At 33.5% G+C, this 25,324-nt stretch overlaps 1 protein-coding gene across 1 annotated transcript; it reads left to right on the forward strand.

The window, feature by feature from the left end:
- Positions 1-1,814: 1,814 nt before the first annotated feature.
- On the forward strand, positions 1,815-23,401 carry LOC119635282 (ATP-binding cassette sub-family G member 4). The gene is made up of 7 exons (XM_038030016.1): positions 1,815-2,359; positions 16,489-16,606; positions 19,242-19,431; positions 21,387-22,217; positions 22,298-22,466; positions 22,520-22,620; positions 22,694-23,401. Exons 1-7 carry the CDS (start codon positions 2,191-2,193, stop codon positions 23,192-23,194), a joined length of 2,079 nt encoding a protein of 692 aa, XP_037885944.1. The 5' UTR covers positions 1,815-2,190; the 3' UTR covers positions 23,195-23,401.
- Positions 23,402-25,324: the final 1,923 nt, after the last annotated feature.

Consider the following 25,324-nt stretch of genomic DNA (forward strand, 5'->3'; position numbering starts at 1 on the left):
CAGTCTCAAATGAAAACATAAAAATGAAGTTATGACATGTAAACAGTGAGACTTCGAATCTTTGAAAAAACTTAAAATCGATAATTTGTAAATGGACGATCGTCAAACGTTCCCCATTTTCAAAGATACTTAGGAAGCAAGGTTGCTAATCGCAGCGTTACTGAAACTTACCTTAAAGATGCCCAACGTTTTTTGTTGAAAAAGTTTCATGAAGACTAGTGTATGCTAATAAGCAACTTAGGAGCGTGTAGAAGAAAGACGAGGGAAGAAGAGTAGACCTGTCATAACATTGCTGTCATTTTTTTAAAACTATTAACAGAGCTCGATTTGTGGTTTAAATTATAAAACTCGATATCGAATTTGCAATTTGCGTTGACCGTGCTGGTTAACGAGCATTCGAGGCCAAAGCTATCGCGCACCATCAACCCAAAATATAGTCGTATCGTTGCTGTCTTTCATGCCATGCGATAGCCCGGTAAGGGGAAGCATAAACAGACCGCGATAGGAAAAGATTACGTTCAAATTATGAATATTTGTTAATCCAGCTAGAGCCGCCACATCTGACTAATTTTCTTACTGAACATTTTAATCATTAACTAATAAAAACATTAATATGTCAATGTATTTTCAAAGGCCCTTTAGAAATCTCCTAAAAAGATACCATAAACAATTGCCTTAGTGTTGAAATATACTCAGCGGCTTTTCAACTTCGTCTAATAGCTTAAGAACTTAACTAAACTAACTGAGCTAAGCTTTTACTTTCTAGTTGGAGTGAGATGTCTTTAGAGTGATTTGCATTACGCTTTTTCAACTCAAAACCCAGGACCAACTAATTGTAATGCAGTCATCAGTTAAAATTCTTTAATCATCGCTTTAGGAGAAACTCAAATTTCGCTTTCAAAGAATATACTTCTGTCCCTTCATTTTCACTGCGCACCCAAAAAAGCAAGACACATGAAGTGCATCTTCTAAAATCAGATGTACTTTAAGAAAAGTTTACATAGCTTACCTCAAGATGGGATTCGAATTTCCGTTTTAGATTTTTTTATGAGAAGAGGTTCCCTTAGCACTTCCCATGCGCTGAAGGTTAGCTTGGGTTATTGTTTCTGGATGGCATTAAAATTTTTCTGAGTTATTCTCAAATGCAACCCATTAGCCGGTGACAAAGATATGACAATGCTAATCACAATTAAGTTCGAACCTTCTCCAATGTCTACTCTTTACTCCCTGCATTCCACTTCATATGCCGTATCTCACTGACAAAGAGAGAACTACAAAGTATATATAAATTGGTTGAAAGTATTCTATAAAACATAGGAATCTGCTCTTTGTGAAGCAATTGTTACGCTCATAGAATAAAGTGGATAACGTACGTAAAGTTGCTTTGATTTCGAAGGTGAATTTTATTAAAATGGGGTATGTTGCTGACGTCTTTTATATACGATCTGTGGAACTGATCCGAGGACATATTGAGTTCGCAAATTTTTTCTCTAGCTCTTCTTACACGTAGTCAGAGTTGCAACTGTTTCAACAGAGACCTGTTTTACGCTTAAACGAAAGTTTCACGATTAAACGCAAGATCCGCTGACAAACTAAGACTGAGGAGAAAAAAATTAAAAAGTCTCTCATATTTCATAAATATTCACCAAAAAAATATAAGAAAAAAATTATGTTAATTTTGTTAATTTTCTATAATCAACGCTTTAAATATACTCACACATCTCTTTCTCTTTGACATGACTAACTGAGTGCTGAAATTTTGCTTTAGATTGATATGAGGGCAGCAGCAAAGCGATTATTCTTTCTTTCTTTCTTTCTTTTTCTGTTATTGTTTTATTTAAGTTCTAAAGCCGCAGCGAGACGGTATGGTTTGTTAAATTCATTTTACTCTTGAACAGTTTGAATAGGAATTAGTTGCGATCGTATTGTGAACGCGGGTAGTTATATAGTCTTTTTTTTTGAATTTAACGCTTTCTGGTGTAAAAGGGTGACTAATTTACATGGAGTAAAAAAAATAAATAAATAAATAAAAGTGTACAAATTTTTACTTAACTGCAGCGAAAAAGAAAACAAAGTTTTATAAAAATATTTCATTAAAAACATATTTTCCATTGGAAAATTTTTGTTGTTTCTTCGGTTTCGTATTCTTATGTGGCTGTGAATTTGAATTGATTGAAGAAAAATATCAAAATGGTAGAAAACGATAATAAGAATCTTTTAAACGATAACAGGCATGGAAATGCAAAAATACAAATCGTACCCGTTCAAACCAAAACCCTTCAGCATTTACCGAAACGCCCGGCTGTCGATCTCGCTTTTCATGATTTGACTTACCGTGTCAGGGAAGGCGGTCGCAACAGTAAGTATTAATTAGCTTAGTCTATTAAAAAAAATCATCTTAGTTTTTTCTACTTTGAATTTTTTTTTTTTTTTTTTTATATGAATATTTTCTTATAGTTGACCCCTTTACGAAGCCTTAGAAGATTAGGGATATGTTTATTTTATCATTCCATATATTACGTGTCAACAGGCCTGGTTTGGATTGAAAATTTTTCTATTATCTTATTCTCCATTCCATTGTTAGTATAGTGTTTGAAAATTGACGCAAAATAGTAGCAAATGATTTCGAAATTATTAAAACTTAAAAGACCAAAATTCTCATAAAATTGCTAAGTTCGAGCAATTAGAGTCTGCATTATTAATTTGTAATGAAATTAATAATTCACATAAACAACCATATGTCATAATTTATAAATAAATCACAAATATAAACCTGGGGAGAACAAATATACTGCATACTTCAGAATAAATCGGCGGTATGCGAACACACGTCTTTACGAATCATAAATTGATTGATACAGATATGCTTAGACGATGTAAAGATCCTTCCATACATACGTATCCACTAACTTAGATCTCTTGGGTCGCATAAGATGCTTTAGTCAACATTTAGACCCGATACTTCATAAAATGTTATCAAATCTGAAGTTTCATAACATTATATCTCAATGTTCATTAGTGAAAGGTTGCTTAAACACGGGTAATTATTTTAGTTACAGACTATTGCCTATAATCGCGTCGACAATAGACGTCTAAGCGTTTCGACGCGCGAAGTCATGAAATATTCACTAATATTAACGACACAATTGGCTTAGTTATAATAAAAGAAATCCTCAATGCTTTTCATTTAACATTACATTAAACAATTTCCCTTAATTATGGACGATTATATGAATGAAATACGGAACAGTGAAACACGATGCAAATAAGATCCAATAGACGGCTCTAAGTAAATTTCTTCAGGAAGAAGAACTTACTTAGCTTGTCTTAAAAAAATGTACTAACTATATGGCAACTCTATATCATTTTAGCCACATCATAAGCAATATCGTGACAAGATTTTGATTAAAAATTGAAAAATAGAAGTTAAAAAACACTACGATTAAATACGCTACACCACCCTGTAGTTATTCATGTAGCGACTTTTCAGAATATGGCTGTATAGGGGAAGTGGTCGAAAAAGTAGCGTGATCCGAATCAACTTCAATAGCGTTCGTTCTTAGTGCAAAACACGGCAGTTTACTAAATATCCCAAGACAAGCTTTGATCTATTCTGAAAGTGATTCTGAAACGATCGACAGTCGAGTCTGTCGCAACTTCCTACGGGTGTTGCATACATCCCTTGCACCGCAAATTATGTACGACATAAAAAGCGTAGAAGTTAAAATCTTGCATTAATAATAAAATTTTGTCGAGAAAATCAACATCTGGATAGAACCACAGCAGCCAAAAAAATTATTTACAATCTGGCCATAGAAATTTTAATGACTTAGCCCAAGAAAACCTCGAAGGTCAAAGAGGAAATACGATATGACAATTACGAAACGTATTTTTAGCATGTATAAGCAGACATTTCAGACTAAAATGTACAGCCTTAGGGTATATATATCGAAATATTGCCTTCATAATCCACGCCCTAGGAAATAATGATATAATAAATGATCCGAACTAAGGAAGGATAAGCTACCTTATGAAATTTTGTCTTTGTTATAATATATATACCATAAATATTGAGTATACAAGATTCCAACAAAGATGAATAAAGTTTTAACGCCTCTTTCATTTCTTGTCCCCAATTTAATGATTTCTCTTTTATGGTAATTTCTGTTTTCCTACTATGCACTTGAGTTTATCGCGATACCTTTCTGCTTATTTTCTCTTCTTTTATATTTTTTTATATTTTTAAATTACTTTCCCTTGTTCTATTCACACAGAATGCTTTTTATTTTTTTCCTTTTTTTCTTTGTGTTTTGTTTTAGTAATTACACATTCTTTCCACCGGTATGTTGTTATATATTTTTTTGGTTTAACTGTGCAGGAATATGTTTAATAAATATGATAATAAACAAGTACTTTAACTTTACGTAGGTATATGCGAGAATGGTAGCGTAAGCCTTTAAAAAAAGACAAGCCGTAGAGGCCACTAAAATATATGCCTGGGACCGAGCAGATACGTAACTGTCCTAAGTGGCAAAATGCTGTTGCAAAATAATTTCACAAGAGACCCTTGGCTACGATGAAATAGAAAACCGTAGGTGACATGTGCCATAAATAGACATTTTTTTAACGTTTACAAAACACAAGAAAGCTTGGTTCCTATTACAAAGTCTCTTAATTGACGCGTATTTCTTGCTTCTTACCACTTGTGGTACAAAGGTATATTAAGTGCATGCAAATATATGCAACACCCAAAAGAACTGAAAAGGGCTACTTAATTATGTTGACCGATTTAGATTCACTTCTGCCCCCTTGTCCCTGTGATGTCTGTCCATATTTGCTTTCATTCCTCCTATAGGTAACAAGTTATGAGATACTTGACTGAAATTTGGGACATCGGCATGTCTTGACCATAACTTACAACTTTTAATACGAAAACCATAACATGTAGTTGGTATATATATCGTTACGTAAAGGATCTTGATAAAGTTATTTGATCAACTGAATTTTACATGCATAGAGAACTCAGCCGTTATGTAATGTTCCCATTAAACTTTTCAGTAACTCGTGATTCATATTTGAGCTTATTAGTCGAGAATTCCAGAAAAGTATAAACAGATGATTAATTCTGTGGAAAATTAAACGAGATTCTCAATATGCAATAAAAACATAATGCAATAAAAACATGAATAGTCATTTTGTAATGTATATATTTTGTGACAACGAAATATAATAATAATAATATAATAAAAGCCGGCCCTGTTCTGCTGTGGTCCAATCTGCAGCGAGTGTAAAAAGAGGAAAAACAAATCATTTAAGCATCTCCCTACAATAAAGTTCGGCTTTGCTTCCCTTTGGCGAAAATAAATTTACTAATATGGTTTTTGTACCGGGCATCATCTCAGACATGCATTGCGAATACGAAGTCTGCGCTTGCGGGTTCAAATTTCAAGTGTAGTAGACTTTACTTCGGTCGCAGCTTTAGTGAGTGCTTAGTCGGTAAAGGCGTAACAATTGCCGATTGATAGATCTTTTTGTCTTCCCCCACTCCCTTCTGACCATCATGGATCATACAGGGACCGTGGACATCTCCTGAGTTATTGATCCATATTAGAAAAACGAAGAAAAAATGCAAACCTCAAAATGAAGTTTGTGCTATAATTTTAATTCCTATTTCATTTTTAGTGGAATGCGATATTATGTGCAAATTTCGAAGTGATCGATGAAGAACAATAAAGAAATTGCAAAGAAATGGCATTACACACACTTGCTATTTCTCTTTTATTTTATGATTCTGCCAATTTTTGGACAACTTGCACAACACTGTGAATACGAGGTTTTCATGCACTTGCCAACATCAAACTTAGTGCATATTTGTTGTTATTTTCAAAGATCACAATTTTGTAACCGCCTCCCATTTATCCGCAAACATTTCATATTAAACTGTCGTATATTACTTGATCTATCGCAGACACTGTGACATTTATTACTAATCAACCTTCCTTTCAAAGTCCTTAAGCTTGCAGTATATTTTGATAAGAAATTGTTATTTATCAGAAATCCACAAGTGCTTTACAGCATTCTTGAACTACTTTCATCGATAAAGTTCTCATACGGATATGATTGATATTTAAATACATCCAAGATTCCAAAAAGACTGAATAACTGAAAGTAGAAATGAAGAAAAGAAAACAGAGAGAAAAAGGCTCGTTTCTAAATAACTACTACGTCGTCATTGTGCGCGGTGCTCGATTGCAATATGAAGCGTAAATACATTCATTTCATGTATCGATTTTATATTGTATCGCGGATATCGTGCAAGCTTCAGTTCGTATTTATATACGAGTGGATAACGCGTGTGAATCGAAGTGCGTGCGTTTCATTATATATTTTATGAAGTATACAGATACACTTGTAGATAGAAAGATCGAATGAAAAAGACGCCTTTAAATAAGGTCTTGAAAGTGTTCACTGTGTCATTCCAATCAAGTATATGGCAGTAAAAAATCCGACTTCAAGTTCCGTAAAGATATGCAAATATACTTCGACTAGGCGCGAAAAATAATCTCCGCGCTGTTCTTAATCACGGCTTTCATAAGAAAGCCAATATAAAACATATCATACCTGTGATTCGAAAAATTTGTTTCCAGTTCTTTAAATAAAATACTTGCAAGCATGTTTGTCGCTAGCGACAGATCGAATTCGTTTCGAACCAAACCATTTTAACGAGCATTAACAATCGGTTTTAATGGGAATTAACATACGGAAAATATGGAAAATTAGTTCGAGTCATGTCAGAGCATATCACTCTATAGTGATGTACTTAAAACGTTGACACAAAAGCATGCGGATTCCCATATGTACAGTTCAGAAAAGCCGGAATCAACTAATTTCGCAACCTTGTTGCTTGAACATTCACAGGAGAGACATTTACATTTCTTTATTATTAGAAGCGATAATGACTTAGTACAAAAGTCCAGCTTGGCTGTTGTGTTTTAACATTTGAAGATTATTAAAAAAAATAAAAAATAAAAATAATAATAATAATAATAAAAACAACAACAAAATAATTTCATTTTAAAACGGAAAATTACTCATTAGTAAAGTAAATGCGAAATTTTTGTAACATTTCGCGTATTTAAACATACACGCTTGGCGAGATTTGAAATATTATTATTGTTGTTATAATTTCTGCTTTTTTTTTTTAATTACACCATATACAATAGTAAATATATGACTGTAAAAATACAAGCTTATAATAATTAAAAATGAAATAAAAAAGAATAAGTAAAAATATTTTTGATTAACTATAAAAAAGCTAAACCTTCAAACATACGTAAACGTTTATACGTTTATACTCTAACATTTTCCCAAACGCAAAAAAAAAAAAAAATGCCACCATTTCAACATGAAATTAATGCAATTTTCACAGTAAAGGAATTGAAGTCCATTTATAATAGGACTGATAAGGTTTCCCATCAACTGCGCACTTAATATAAATGCAAATAAATATTTTTGATTTCAATAGACATTTCGAAATAGGTCTGACATTCTCACGTTACTAAGATTGCCCCAGGATTACCTCATCTAACGTACAGATGACAGATGTTGTTTGCCTTTTGTTAACCTTTTTAAAAAAAAAAAATCAATATTTGGGTACTCTACGTTGCTTGATATTTATTTCGCAGCCATTTGTAGTGCGAGTACTGTCAGTTCGTTTGATAAAAGCTACAAGCTTTCAATCTAATTCCAACTCCAACGTTAAAGCTGCTCTCGTCTCTCTTCAACTAAAGTGACCTTTGACTGAAAGTGGGCAAGCTACAAGAGCAAGCATAGGACCAGTCATTTAAAAATATGCTGTGAAAATAAGAATGCTCTAGGCAAGATAGACGCGTCTCCACAACAAATCGCAAAAACCAATGTCTTAAGGCTGTTCCGATCAAACCTCGACGATGAGTTTTCATAGCAATGAAATTAAAAGCCGGTTTATAGCTCTCGATATCGAGTAAACTGTATAACTATCAACTATCGAGACGTATTTGTGATACGTATATGTGAATGGACAGCTACCGTTAATGTATGTATTTTTCTGACTAGCGAAAGAAAAGTCTTTCGAACTTAAAATTCCTGCCTAGTAATGTATCTAAACTACGAGTTTATTCGTTACTGGCAGCTAGAACCGGCTCTCGGCTTTCGAGTACATGCATGATCATAAACAACAATTGCGTCCATTGAAGCAGCGCCCGAGATGAAGCAACAGTCCAAACAGTGAATTGAAAAAAAACAATCCGTTTCGAGGCAACCGTGGACAGTCGCGCGAAGCTAATGCGAAGCGCTTAAGTAGTTTTAAGTAGTAAGTTTTCTTTAAAGAAAAAATGACAGCATTTCACGGGGAAGGATGAAGGCAATCCACCAATTTACACCAAGATAACCCATATCAAGGATTTAAAGTTCACAACCTTTTCTTACGCAAGAACCACTTCACCACATCAATCTCTTGCAATCCATTTTCGCTTGGCAAACTTGTAATGTTTGGGAACAATGGTTGGGGTGGATCTGTCTTGAGAATTTGGACAGTTGTGACTTTAAACGGGGTGTCGAAGCACCGTTGGAAGACGTTCATCGAGCTAAAACGAAGCTGCCGCCGAATCTCATCTAAATTGAAGCACTCGTAACTCGTTACGAGTTGGTATATGTACTTTTGTCTCATCTTCATATCACTTGTAGAGCAACTAAGAATGATTGGCCTTGAAATTCTATCATAATCGGTTTTGTCTACTTCTTAAGGAAATTATATAAGTTTTGAGAATAATTTCATATAATTGTACCATTAATTAAATTGTTAGAAGTAAATTAATCGAGAAAATGTTTGCAAGTAATTAAAAAAAAAAAGAGAATTTAAACGGTAATTGTAGTTACAAAGTTGCTAGGAACGGTATTAAATTACGCGGTTTATAAACTACATGGATAATAATTGGTTAGAAACCAAGTGCATTAAAATTTAATTTGAATTTGCATTTATCTGATGTTACACTTCATTTCACGTAATGCAAATAAGTTACGCTTGTCCGAAAGATTTCATATTTTGGAAGTCATTTCAGGAAGCGTACACTGGGCAATCGCGATTTCTGACTTTTTATGGAAGAACGGCCGATTAACCAAAATGTTGTTTGTGCCTTCACTACCAATACATATGCATTAGATAACACTTTCAGGCCTGTATCTTTTCTCCTGGCCATGTCTATCGTCTTCTGCTAGAACTTTTGCAGTTATCAATGAAACGTGATACACCGATTAAATAAAAAAAAGCAAAAAACAAAAACAACAACAATCAAACCTGGAATAAACAAAAATGGCATAATTCACAACTTTCAGCAAACTCTTTACACTTCAGTGACAACGTGGACGCAGTATGTCTTATAATTGTAATAATCTGGTTTGATGTAACAGACATCGAAGATTCTCACTTCGTTCTCGCCACGTATTGTTCATTATTTTCACGCGAATCAAACCTAATTCCCTTATTTGTTGCATGGCAATGATAAGTATTTATGTGAAATGTGTCAGGTCAAAGTTAGTGTGACTCTTGTACTACTCCGATCGGGCATTGGCAGTGTGCACCTGAGGAGAAAAAATTTTCAAAATAGTAATGAATGTTGATGTGAGAGCTAAGAGTAAACTGCCAGAAAGATACTGACGATTATTTTTCTATGTGTTGCAGACAACCAATAAGTTGCTGGTCGCAGCTTTGAAGAAATTTCGATGGCATAAGATAATTAGTATTACATCGCATTGATGTGTTAAGTAATAATGATTGGAAGTTGTCTGGCTCTCAGAATCGATCTCAGCACCGATTATCTATTGTTCGAAGTTCCTGCTCAATACTTGATACAATCAGAAGAGAGCAAGATATTACGATTTCTGCGATCGCATGGAAATATCACTGAGAGATATTGTAGACATGCAGACTGACTCGAACGCAAAGCATAGTTTCAATATGTCCTTAACATACAGCATGACAAAGTTCGGGCAGACATTCCATAAGTCAAACATTAGAAAGCCTCAATGAACCCTAACGGCTGTAAGCGACTCAAAAAACACATCGAACGTCTCATAAGTTATTTAGTAAATATTCCTGGTGAGGTCAAAATTTCCAGGCCGCCTGTCTGCTCAATTATTATTCGAAGTGTTAGTCTCAACTATGACAAATATAACGCCAGCTGCCAACCTGTCTACAAGCACGCTTAGCACAGTTAAAAAATGAATTAATTTCGCAAGAAACGGGTTTTAAATTTCAAAGTTTTAATGAGTAAAACGTAACACTGATTGTAATATCGTAAAACCCAAACTTTAATGTTTCTGTTATTTCCTATCAATTATGTTCTTAGAAATTAAATTAAATTATATTCTAAGTATTTAATCGATTAGTTTGCTTTCGTTTATTTTTAATCATATTCTTATAAGTTAAAGTATATTCGCTTTAAGCAGGTTCCCTGATATCACATTTGGTTTATATTCACGTTCAATCATTTGCGTCTAAAATAATATAATGAATGATCTCAGCTTTAACATTAATTAATAAAGATATGTGGTATTTTGTATTTGTATGCTTCCTTGATATTCTTGATTTAACCCCTGACTGACATGGCGTTGTTGCTGATTGGTTTGCGTCATTCAATGTTCTATTGGATGCGATTAACTCGTAACAGTCGTACGATACCTATGATTGACATATCTATGCATAATTTATATCGGAAATTCGTAATGATCTGCTCATACCAAAGTCCATTCGTTTCACATTCATATAGACTTTGAACGAAATAAAAAATATAAATAAAAATATCTTCCGTCGAATAAGAAAATTTTATTAGAATTTTAAAAAAACGTTTAAAATTCAATTGAATTTAATTGTAGGAAATCCTTAGGGAATATCTTAATAAAATATTTCTTCTGCTTAAATATATGATATATCAGATTTTTCCTATTTGGTCCCCACTCATTATTTCTCCGCAGATAATACTTTTATTTTATCTCATGCATTAAAACTCTTTCGTTGAGATATCTTTGTCAATTGCTTACATTAACTAAAAATTGCAAAACTTTATACTAAATAAACATTAAAAAAATTAAAAAATAAAAATAATAACTTCATTTATTAATATCTCATCTTCACTAAAGGCAATAAGGGAACCAATAAACAAATTCATTTTCTTTTTTATTGAATTAAAAAAACAATTTTGTTAGTAAACAAAATGCATGAAACCATAAACACGCAAATATTATATACCGGCTGTTAGTTAGAAACTGGTTTCGATTCAACAACATATTCATTGAAACCCATTTAAAAAATTCATTTTAAAGCGTTTTATGTTATTGTTATTGTTGTTTTTTGTTTGGTATCTTTGACTTTTAACCATGAAAGCACCTCAACGTCATTATAATCATTATTATCGCCGTCAATACGTACATTGAAAGCATAATAACTATGCAAAACAATGCTTCCGCACTACCAGTGCTACGACAATAATAATAGAAACCGTCTCTCGCACGTGAGGATATACAAATTATTGGCTTTTGAATTTTCAATAATAATTATTTATTATTGATTTCATTTTTAACGGATATTGAACTTTGATGAATTTTGAAAACTATGCATTGTTTGGATAAATTCAACAAAAAAGGCTTGTTGCTAATAATTCTATCCGTCATCGAAGTCGCTACAGCGACAACAATATCGCCTACAAAGTCGAGCATATGTCTGGGCGCAACTGCCTACGAATTTGTGGCTTTTAGGATAAGAGAGCATTTGAAAAATACAGCAAAGAGGAGATTGATGGTAAATTCTCAATTCATATGATAGAAGCAAATCGTTTGAAGTTGTCATGGGTGTAGCTGTTGTAACATAGAATACATTTTTCCAAACAATTCAACATCACCCTTTCTAACTAGCAAATTTCCAATCAAATCAGACCCTAACGTCTTTCTGTTTTCCCATTATTCTTCAACACCAACACCGTTTCACAGATATAGGCGACATGCATTGAGTGGTTCGTCACTAATGTGGCAAAAAAAAAGAAGAAGAAAAACAATGTCTGCAGTGTAACATTAGATGAAAATTCCATTCGTTTCCACAATTTGATCATCTGCGGAAGCCGTAAAGCCATGAAGCCAAAAGTGTATCTGCTAAACTTTAATTTTCTATTAAAGTAATGTTTGTGATCATGTAACACGTAACTACAACAAGAGAGACAAGATGTTACGCCCTTCAAGTAAATATTATTGCGATATTCGCCTTCTATGTAGCACAATGAGTAAAAAATTAAATCGAATAATGTGGATATTATTTTCAAGTTAAATTTTCGTCATTTCATTGCTGACAATGTCTGATTCTGAATGAGAAAAGCAAAGACCGCTAATTAAATATTACAAACATGTCTGCCAAGTCATTCTCATTGACCTAAAACAATTGCATAATAAACATTTCTGTCTACATTATCATCATTTCAAAATGTAGCAGAATTGTTCGCCTTATACGCAACCTAGGACACTCCCCGCTTGCATACATCTAAATAAATCCAATAAAAATAAATCCAGGTGGACAAATTCAAAGAAATCATTCGTTTGAATACAGTTTAGATATATAATAAAATGTAATTTTTTATGGCCTACAACGCTTATGGTACATTACTTCGTGCGGATGTATGCAACACCTGAAACGACTTGAGAAAGAGAAACCTTTTAATATATACTCGACTTACGAAAGTCTATCCGTCTTGTTTTTTTTTTTATATGTCATGTACACGCTGCAGTTTACGCGATATTTCGATTAAATTTGGTATGCCGATATATTTTGGCCCAAGGAGAAACGCTTTTGAAAATACTTCCGATTGGAGCACTTTTTCGGCCACTTCTCATAACGCATTATTTTAAAAAGCCGTTATATAAGTAAGTGTATTTAACGAAGTGGTGTGGGACATTTAATTAATGGTTTTTTATGAATTAAATTGATCATAACTCGGTGAGAGAGTTGCTCTCTCTCTCTGTGACTGTTTTAGTGTGTTTTCTAATAGCCGATTTTATATGATCAATGTTCTTACAGGGCGAATTTCGAACTCTTCATTGCGTCGGTGAGACTATTTTATAAACGAATTTCGTGTTCTCGATCAATACGTCGTATACGATGTGGGGAGTTTCCTAAGGTTAAATGGAGGATATACGTATAAATTTATCATCCTCTCAATCCCTAGATCTGTAAAAATAATCAGTCCGTTCCGCACATTTTAACACTCACCGCGTAAAAATGCTCCTTCTTACATTTTTATTTTCATTTTCAGTATCGTTGCATAGAACATTAGCCGATAAATACAACATAATCTTATAAAGAGATGCAATTTAGTTGAGTTAGTAAAGTTCAGCAATGACTGAGTAAGATCATAAGATGATATATACATGTCGCCATTATTGATGATTTCATATGATTCCTGGCCATCAATTTACAAGCTACAGTTGTTGTTGTGAAACAATGGAAAAAAAAACTCTCAATAAGTTCGTTGCATGACGATTGAAAAATGCATATGATCGTTAGAGAGTACCAACCTTCAAATGCAATGTTTCAACATACGAAAATAGATCGATGGTTGGTCTGCCTGAAAAGAACACTCGCGTCATCCGTGCATTGCCAGAGAGATGGAGAGAATGTATAGCTAGAGAGAGGCAATACAGAGAACAATCTTTTTATTTTTCTTTTGTTTTATATACTGTAGCAATGACGTACCCCATCAATTATTATAAACTTACGTTAAGTATCTTTTGAATTTGTAAGCGATAATTTCGAGTTTACCTTTCGAGTAAAAATTGAATAATCGGCTTCAGGAGAAAACACCTTTCTTACATTTCTTCTTTTCCCATGTTCATACAATAAACGTTTATTTCCAGTTCCATATGTACCTACCAGATAAAATGGGTTAATAAGCACACATATCATTGAATTGATGGAATTTTCAGAATTATTCAGCAAAGCTACAGTCTTCCTGCGAAATAAAATGTTCTTGGGGAAAACAATAGAGTTTCCCCAATAGAGAGCTAACTTATTTCGTTCTATATAACTGATGTCTTTTTATTAGCTATGTTGCAAATGATTTAACGAATCTATTATATTTCTCTACAGCCTACACTTTATAGTTTAAACTTTGATGACGCGTAGGAAAAAATCGGAAAATCGACAGAAGCGTATAGAATATTTAATAAGTTTTTTTTTTTATAAACGTATATTTCTTGTCGTCAGTCGCGTCACAAATTTTGCATAGCATGCACGGCTTAGAATAGAGAGAGCATTCAATATTTCTCGATATCTAACGTACATATAACACTTAGAGACAGTGATTATTGAATCGCATGAACAATAACATATATTTATTTATTTACATAATAATTTAATAAATACTTTCAATTGTAAGAGTATATATATATATATATATATGTGTGCATGTATTCTTTTTTGTTTTTGTTTTGTTTTTAATTTTGCAATCAATAGTTTGATTGTTATCGTTGCCAGTTCAAAGGCCATTGACCGGCCACTTCAATTTTATTATTTTGTAAATTTAAATTGTCGATAATTATACGATTCAGTGTTAGTCGATTTTATATTTGCGTTGTAACAACTAAGCCATTTTGAAAATATTTATTCTAGTGTTTTTTTACTTCTTTCATTTTGGATACAAAATCACTGTCACTGGCACTGGCAAAAATTTGCCTTTCGAGTTTCGCAAAACGTTTAAACCAAATTAATATTCTCTAAAAGTATCGACTTACCATAGTTACTAAAATTAAGAAACGTATTCCACTTAACGCTCAGCTGGTTCAAACCAGTTCTTTATCATATAATTATTTGACCTTTTTACAAACAAAGTTAGTCTACAACTGTTGCTAACATTCTGTTTCAATACAACATCAATTTTTCAATTAGCGACTTAATAATGGCTGTCACCCATAGATAATGGCCTTATAAGAGCTTTACGTTCTCTTTATTATTTAAACTTCATTGACGGAAATCGTTAAGTTACCAAACTTGAATATAAATGGATTGCAGCCGATGCAGTCATTGCGGATAACGAACATTCGAAGCTCAAAAACATTTACAAGGATTTAGAATTTTTATGCTTAGCTCATTTTTCGTACTTTTTTTCTTGCAACATTGCGTAGCATATCCTTATAAGGGAACTGAGCCGATCGATCCCATTTTCAATAACATTCCTTAACCCATTCAAACTTAGGCCACCATTGGACGGATGCAAGTCCACGAAAAAAACGTTCAGTAATAGTCTGGGCAACGCGAGGATGCAAATCGTAGATCTTCTCTCTTATTGTCGCTCTTACTTAAGGACAACTAAACTTAGTTTCTCGCGATGTGAAGGGAACCTATCAATAGAAAATACATGGTATGATATGCCGAACGAACTTTGCATAATTTTGAAAAGTAAATCACTTTGTCGTAAAGCTGAAAATGAAAACCATGTGTCACTATTTTTTGAAGAAAACTGTGCAAATTTTTTATCTAAACAGGTAAAAATAATGTAATGGGTTGCGGCCCAACATTAAATCCCGTACAACATCCTACAGCTATTCATATGGCGACTTTTCAAAACAAGGCGTATTATGATATGTGATCGGAAAGCAATTCCGATTCGAACCATTTTCAATAGCGTCCGTCCGCGTGGATGGACAAAACATATTAGCGAACGAAATTTCACAGTGGTATCCCAAAGATTGCAGACTGTAGGTCGCACACAAGAAAACAAGCCAAAAGGACGGACAGACATGCTTCGAATCGATCGGTACAATACACGGTGGGTCTATCTCAAGTCTTTTCGGATGTTGCATACGTCCACACAAACTTTTTATATCCTTGTACCACAACTGGTGTAAGGTACAATAATATAGCATGCGATCTTTTTTACCAGTAACAATAAATATATTTACAATCTTGCTCTCTGAAGGCTCTGTCAAAAATATCTAAATTTCCTGATCGAGTAATTGACACCTCAATAAGAAATCCAAAATTTCATTCATTTTCTAAACAAATTGCTTGAGTTAATGAATACTTGTTAGCTGTTGCTTTATATTTCCTTTTACAAAGTTTTAAGGCGACACGGCTCATTCAGTTTTTTTTTTTTTTTTTTTGTTTAAAAAACCTCAAATTAAATTCAAATTCTCTTTACTTATTTATTATTTATATTTACTGTTTTTTTGCATATAGTTGTCAGTTAGCTTTAAAATCAATAATGCAATGTTTAATTACTTGAATCTTGACAGATAAATGGCAATTAGTAAATATTTTATGAAACTCTCGACATGTTAAAAACCCATAAAAGTATAAAAATATTTACTAAAAGCTTTTAAGTACACCTTGTATTTGGTGAGTTTATTTAAAGACGAAAACAAAAAAAAAAGAAAACAAAAGTGACGTTGAAATATTGTTTTATTTATTTTCAGATGCCAAGACTATACTCAAAGGCGTCAGTGGGCGCCTACGATCAGGTGAGCTTACTGCCATCATGGGACCATCAGGTGCGGGTAAAAGCACTTTACTTAATATACTGTCTGGTTACAAGTAAGTAAATGCTTTTTGGTATAATTTTTAAATAAAGAAAAAAGTCTATTGTGCGTTGTACCCTCAAATTTGACTTTCAAGCCAGGCTATCTCTACACTAATTGGTCAATTATTGTGAACAGACTGTTAGTGCCATTGTTCTGTGTACTCAGAACAAATATTTCCGATTATCAATTGCAGCAAATACCAAGCAACACCTAACCCCTGTCAATTAACATAAACATGTTTTTAAATCTAATCTTTTATTAAAAGGAAATTATTTCAGAATATTTTTTTGTGTCATATTTCTCAATAGGCTTTATCAATAATTCGATTATCAATAAATAAGGTTTATTAAACTTTCCTCATGATCGACCTTCAGCTATATTAAGAAAATACAAGAAAATCAAAGCACACATCAGTATTGAAAATTTTTCTGAATAATCAATCTATTGACATTGCCAAGGAAAGCTATTGGAAAGTCTTTTACAAGTACGTTGGCTCGAAAACGTACGGCTTCAATAATCAGATTCAATGTCATTTTCTTATCAAAACTGTTTGCGGTGTTCCCATCCGTTCTTTCCCAAATCAGTTTGCTTAAATAGCATTGCTAATCCTATCGCAATGCCACTACTTTAAAAAGAAAAGTATGTCAATAGTTTAGAATAACAAAAACAACATATACATATATATGTATATATATAAATGTACTATTTTAGGTAACCAAAGCTAGTGATAATGGCACGAGTAATCGACTTTGTAAGTAAGTATAGGAAATATTTTATAGGCCTAACACTAATGCTGGGGCTGCGACCAGCTCAGGTATAGTAAGAAAATGTCGATAATGTAGATCTAGCATTGCAGCTGATATTGTCCCAAATTAATGTCTCTGACTAGCAACACAGGGCACATTTAAATTCAAAAACGTAAAGCGATCATAGAAACAAAAATTGCCTGAATCAGTTCATGCTCGATGCACACCTCGAAAGGTAAACAAAGAAAGAAAATAGAAAAAATGCGAATATAACAGGGGTAAAATAAATCCTCCCTATTGAATTGATTGCTTGAGAAAACAGATAATTTGGACATCGATGCTTGTACGGAATTGTCTACACGGTGTCAATGCTATTGCATACTATTTTTTTTTAAATTGGAAAAAACTGTAACTGGAAGGCAGTCAGCTATGAGACAGCGATATGTGTGTAAAATTTTAGCCTTGAGGGAGGTGAACGTTTGAAAGTTTACAGAACAGAAATCCAGCAAAAACGCAAAAAGCACTTGCTCTTCAGTTAGGAATAAGTCAACGAACAATTCCAGTTCGATTGCTTATATTGGGAAAGATACAGAGGAATGGGAAATCAGAGCTGATCGAAAAGAACAAAAACCGTAAAGTTAAGTAAAGTCGTTCGAAAAGTAAAGGTTATCTTTCTAACATTATACCCGGCTGTGACAATTTTAAAATTTTACCTTTCCATCTCTATTTGCCGATTATGAAAATATCAAAGGTAGTGTTGATACTACCACAAATTTTTAGAACCTTTTAAATCATAAAGTGCTTCTTAATACGTATTATTAAATATCGTAGGAGAACTAATCGCTTTACCCAGAGTGTGTATTCAATTGCACCAATAATATTGACTATAACATTAGTAGATTGATGAGCAACTACAGGGACTACATAAACACATCACCTTTAAAAAAAAAACGATCTTATTTTCGATGAAAGCTTCGTCCGCCATTTTTTTACAAGTTATAACAATTTTAGTGACGCTATTTTCGTTATTTTCGAAACTATTGACGATTCCGAATTTCGCGTTTTGTAAAAACATTACTTTTGGAGGGAAAATATACTGTTCTAACACAACATGGATGTGCAAAGTCTTCTCTGCCGTAGAAAACAATTTATGGGTTATTCGCTGAGTGTAAACGAGTTTTTACGGGTATCGATTATGCTGAGCGCAGTGGACGCCTGATTACACCAGACAAAATCAACTAAATCCTCAAAGTTATTCTCGCTATTCGAAACTGAAGACAATATATATAGACTATCTTGCATGAAAAATGGACTATGAGAAAGCTGTGCGCCGAACGGGTAGCACGGGGAACTCGAGTTGCTGCCGCATGTATCGTATTCACGACATCCCACATCTGGTGATTATCCTCTATTTGCAAACCGTGAAGAGGTACAGTAGGGAAGAAAATATTAAATCAACAGAACAGAGAGAAAATATTAAATCAATCGATTAAATCAAATGATGAGGTTCTTGCGGAAGCTCGAATTTATTTTGAAAGTCTCGACAAATCATTCTATAAAATTTCATTAAAATATTAGTAAAGCATTGAACAGATTTTAATACTCTTGAAGGAGGCTATGTCGGCAATTAAAACAAAAAAAAATTTGTTTCCTAGTCCCGGAAATTATTGATCGACCAATTATACAAACACACCTTCCCATTTTGGCTTAGTTGATTTCCTTACATATCAGAAAAACTTGTTTTCTTTTTTCTATTAATAACTCTGGTGATTAACTTAAAATTATTAGTTTTATAGTTAGAAGAAGATATTTACAAAAATTTCCACTTAAATTTAGTTTACGTATATTTAATTTCTAATTTTTTTTTTTTTTTAATTGTTTTAATTCTTTTCATCATTTTAGAACTACGAATATCGAGGGAGTTGTGACAATGAATGGTCATGAGCGTAATTTGAGCGCATTTCGCAAATTATCCGCTTATATAATGCAAGACAATCAACTGCATAGTAACTTAACCGTCCAAGAAGCCATGACAGTGGCCACAAACTTAAAATTAAGCAGAAAATTCACTAAAGCACAAAAAAATTCAATGGTAGGTGTGAAAATAAAGAGGAGTAAAAAGTACGATACAAAGGAATAAACTTTTCCTAGTGTTATGTGTTTGAAATTCAATATTAATTGTTATTCCATAGCGACAAACGTAAAGAAGCAAAAGCAAATAAGTAAGAAACGGACAGCGACGAATTTTCGAACACCTTTCAATAGTATATGGTTCAATTAGGGCAGGGTACGAGGTATTGGGCTACAAAATAGACCGAAAATATTATTGTTCAATATTTTGGTCGTATATCGTATCGTATATATCGTACGCTACGTTAATTTGAAATCATATTCTTATCATATATTATTCATATTCCATGTACTCCGCTTTATTTATATGCGATTTCTTTGTAAATTTTTTCAATAAATAAGTTAAGATCGCACATAAATCCTCAAACTGCAAGTCAAAATATATAAATAATCATCTTATTGGTAATATGGAGGCGGTCATATCTGATTCGATAGTAGGAGCCTGATAGAAGGTTTGTTCTTCTGGACAGCATTCAGAGAAAAATATTCCACGTACATGTATTCGTCTTTACGTTATAAGGCTTTGGCAATGTCAATATAGCCACTGAGGTAGATGTGACGTCAAATTAAACGACGATTATAAAAATTGCAAACGAAATCACGCGAACTCTAGCGGTAGTACATGTGACAAAGATGGGTGCAAAGGCTTCATCCATATCTACATCTACATCAGTGCTGTCACGTGTTAGATAGATAATTGTGTTGATTTACCATGACTGAAACATTTTTCCAAATCGATAATGAAACCTGTTTAAAAAGTCATTGACTTTACAGAGTTAGCGATGCATCTATTGTGTTTAAAACATTTCCTTGAACTCAAGTGAAATAAGTATAATATTTACGACTGCATAAATCTATCGTGAATGTTTTCTCTCTATAAGGTCTTTCACTAAAACAAAACAAATGCAAATGTAAACTGCATAATAAAACGTTCGAAAATCTTTAAAGGAACTTATTAGAGCAAACAATGCTCAATCTTCTTTCTAATATTCTTTCCTTTAACAATACAACTCAGAAGATGCGCCCCCAACTGTTTTACTTACCACATATATCATGAAAGTTTGACGAATCTCATCAGACAGACAGACAAAGAAGCTTAAATCGGTTTAGAAAGTGATTCTCAATCGATCGGTATAATAAAATAGTGATCTATCTCAAGTCCTTTTGGGTATTGCGTACATCCGCACATACTTGACATACTCTAGCGGCGCACGTTGAGTAGTGTGCTCAAGATAATTCGTATATAAAACCTTATCCGATAAGACGCTTCCATAGGAACTTTAGTTTGAATAAATGCTCTCTTAAAAAATTTCCCCTTTGCGTTCTGAGAAACAGTTTTGGAACGATATTTAATAGCTTCGAATATCGCATATTAACGAGTGGAGTTGCTATTTTTTTCTGCTTTTTCTTTGTCCCTTTAATATTATATTTCATGCGTGGGCAGTTGAAAATGTACATTACAAAAAAAAGCTAAAAATTTGCATTAAATTTGCTGTTGTTGTTATTATAATCCATTTAGACCAAGGAAATTACATAACCAAAGAAAAAACGATCGCCAGGGGATGAAAATTGGAAATAAATTTTCGACCCGCAATAAAATTAACGCAGACTACAATAATAGTTAATAATGGACCAACATTTTCCCGTATTGCTTCTTATGGCATCCCAACTGGTCTGTTGATACTTGACAGCCACAATCCAAACCTTTTGCCAAACTCCTTTCTCGTGTCATCTTTTTGTTTTTCAGGAGTGCAATGAATTCCCCACTATCGTTTGTAACAAGAATACCAATAAATATTCGCACACGAAGTTGTTTATGTCTTGTTCTACATTCATAAAATTCGTTTAACGGACTATAATTTTCCTTCAGTTTGCTTAGAAAAATTATATCCATGTGCATCTGTTTTCTTCTAATAGATCGATGATATCCTCCTTACTTTGAGTTTAAGCGAACATCGAAATACTTTAACGCGCAATCTATCCGGTGGTCAAAAGAAACGGCTCTCTATTGCGTTAGAGTTGGTTAGCAATCCCCCGATTATGTTTTTCGATGAACCAACTTCGGGTTTGGACAGTTCAACTTGCTTTCAATGTATTAGTTTATTAAAAATGTTAGCTGAGGGTGGACGAACTATTATTTGCACTATTCACCAGCCGTCAGCACGTCTTTTTGAAAAATTCGATCAACTTTACACTTTGGCCGATGGTCAATGCGTATATCAAGGCAGTACGCAACAGTTGGTACCATTCTTATCGACTTTGAATTTAGAATGCCCAAGCTATCATAATCCGGCCAGTTATATTATTGAAGTCGCTTGCGGTGAACATGGCGATCACATCGAGCGTCTAGTACAAGCCATAGATAATGGCAAAAAAGATATACGAACAGCAGCTGATTATGCTGGCATAAAAGTACGCAACGATATATTGCAAGTACAAAATCTGAAGGCAATTTTAGACAAGAATGACGCAGCCAATACTATTTCGGGAAGATATGATGAGAATCTAACGTTTAATAATAGCATTTTAAAAGGAAATTTGGTTAATGATATAGCGAAAGAGCCACCCGAACCGGTAATTAGTACGAATGAGAAAGGTGATGCTATGATCGAATTGGAGAAAAATGATAATTGCAGTACAGCTTTACTAACCGCTGACATAACCTCGCCCGAACGTTATCCGACATCGCAACTCCATCAATTTTTTGTCGTCTTAAAACGCACCTTATTATTCAATTTTCGCGATTGGGTGAGTCATTAAAGAGAAACAAGGAATGAGGATATTTTTTAACGAGAAATGTTTTTAATCTTAATGTCAATTATTTTCAGACACTTATGTATTTACGTTTCTTTGCGCATATGTTGGTTGGTTTCTTGATTGGTACTCTTTACTATGACATCGGTAATGACGGCAGCAAAGTTCTAAGTAATTTGGGCTTTTTATTCTTTAACATGCTGTTCTTGATGTACACTTCAATGACTGTAACGATATTAGCATGTAAGTGTGCAAATAAACCGCTACGCAAATTGCATTTAACCACTTCTTTGCAGTTCCTCTTGAATTGCCGATTTTGCTAAAAGAGAACTTCAATCGTTGGTACTCTTTGAAATCATATTATCTGGCCATGTCTATAGCCGACCTACCATTTCAGGTATCATTTAAAATAAGCCAAATTTTGATATCATATCTTCAACTTACATAGTAATCTCTCGCTTTCGTTTCAGACAATTTTCTGTATACTCTATGTTTCGATAGTCTATTACACTACTTCTCAACCGCTGGAATGGACGCGTTTTGCAATGTTCTTAAGCACTTGTCTTTTAATCGCGTTTGTAGCGCAATCCGTTGGATTGTTAGTAGGTGCTGCTATGAATGTACAAAACGGAGTATTTTTGGCACCTGTAATGTCGGTGCCTTTCTTATTATTCTCTGGCTTTTTCGTATCATTTGATGCTATACCCAAATACCTTAGATGGATTACTTATGTGTCGTATATACGTTACGGTTTCGAAGGCACCGCATTGGCAACGTACGGTTATAATCGCGAGAAACTCAAATGCTATCAAACTTATTGCCATTTTAAATCACCCACTACGACACTAGAGGAACTGGATATGCTTAACTCGGACTTTACCATCGATATTGTAGCCTTAGTGGTTATATTTTTCATCTTAAGATGTGTAGCGTATCTTTTCCTTAAATGGAAATTAAAATCTGCTCGCTAAATGTACTGCACAAGCCAGTACACATTTAAGGAGCTTAGGGAGTTTAAGAAGTGTAACATTCGCCTTGCCGTCATTTTTTTTTTTTTTTAATATTAGAAATAAAATAGATGTATAACGTATAATTTATTGGGGTTATAGCAAAAATATGTATAAATTAACTGTAAATTTAAACTGTGTGGTTTCAGTTTTTTTTTATTTGAATGTAAAACTAACAAACAATGCCTTAATTACTTTTTTTTCTATATAAATATATATATATATTGTGTAAAACTTTACTTTTACATAAAAGCCTTTTAAAATTCAATATAAAGGAGAAAAAAAACAAGTAAAATGAAACGTTTTTAAGTGGTATTGTTTTGTACTTATATCTCTGAAAAAAACCGTTTATAATAAATTTATATGGATATATATTTACTATATTTAAATTGTACTTTTACAATAAAATTTGATATGGAATTTTTATAAAAAAAAAAGAAAACAACAACAGATGCTGCCGTTTTATTTAGCTATTAATTAAATATGAGTTTATTCTCATTGCACTAGAGGCTCGTAAATCCATTACCATTAGGGACACAAAAGCTGGATGGTAGTAACACATTTTTTCGCTCAACCTCTTCTTACGATAATTTACATATCATTAAGAGCCGTTTAATGCTTAGTTGTTATGGAAATTAAGTTCATCTTCATACCCGACAGTTGCTGAATAGTGTTGATGAAATTAGCTACAGACCTTTTAAAGCCCTTGTCCCTGAGTAAGCAAGAATAGCCAAGTAACGGTAGCTACACGAGTGTAACCTACAAAAAGGAAAACTATTATAAAAGTTCACGGCTCACCATTAAAGACGCTATGCCACTTCGCCTAATGGCTTTACTCATGTAACGACTACTTAAGATAAAAAGTTATATGGAAAGTGTTCAAAAAAGTGGCTCGATCCGAACCACCTTTAATGGAGGTTTTTGTTGGGCCAAAAAGCCGCCGTTTACAAAATTTCGTAAAATTTGCTCGTGCAGGTTTAACGCACAGAGTATAAGACACACAGGCGGATAGATGGATAGACAGACTTGAATGAATTGAGAACCACTTTATAATTGCAATAAACGGTCTATCTCAAGGCGTTGAGAGTGTTATACACTTCCGCAAAAGTTTATTGTTCCCCAGTACCACTAGCGATGCAGGATTTGAAAATGGAGCTGCGTAGCATATAGGAAGCTAAGCAAGACAAGAATTAGTCGAGTGGAAAATGTTCAATTTCGAATTGATTGCCAAAATATGTGGCAGTAAACATGAGCATGTTGCACTCTATTCCCAAGCTGACACACGTGTGAATACTGATCAACTTAAAAGAAAATTAGCAAGAAAAGGAAATACTATTAAATAGATATTAAGCTTAAAGAATAGTAGGAGACATGCTGATCAAAAAACCAATTAAATTTTGAGTTATAATTACAAAAAAGCCAAGTTATTGGCTCTAACAGTCGCGTACAGATGCAGTAAAAATACTGTGTAAAAATCGAGTTATAATAACTTTCTTGGACGTAAGGCTACTGCGCTTTTTTGATATCTTAAAAGCCGCCGGAAGCTTTTAGAAACACCAAATTTCGTTACTTTGCCCAACATTTGGATACATTTTGTGTGGGAACGACTGAAGTATGGGGCACAACAATTTTGCTGCGAAATTTTCCATCTAACGATATGCAAAATTTCGGTAGCATATAATAATTGTGGAAGTACAGTAACGGAATCAAAGAGAATCTTCTTCTTCTTTTTAACAACAACAGAATCCCGTTATTAAGTGAGGTTGTGGATAGCAGCGTCTACCATCAAAGACAGAGCTGCTCTTGAGCCATTATTGATAACATATCGCAGCAAGCAATTTAAACGACGAGTTTGTCGTGATTTAATTATCGAACTTTTGTTGCTTTCATACCAAATCGTGCACATTTTGTTAAATACGTTTAATTTTTTTATACGCTTCGTTACAGCTCAACGGCAACAAAAGCGAAACGAACCACAGGGTGCGCAAAAGAATAATTAAAAAAGTGGGAGTAATCATGTAAGCAGGCAATTAGCGCCGTGATTATCGTCTGGTTGTTCTTAGGACACAATTAACTATCGTCAAGAAGCCGATC

Source organism: Glossina fuscipes, unplaced genomic scaffold (assembly GCF_014805625.2).
Source record: "Glossina fuscipes isolate IAEA_lab_2018 unplaced genomic scaffold, Yale_Gfus_2 26, whole genome shotgun sequence".
Lineage (NCBI taxonomy): Eukaryota > Metazoa > Arthropoda > Insecta > Diptera > Glossinidae > Glossina > Glossina fuscipes.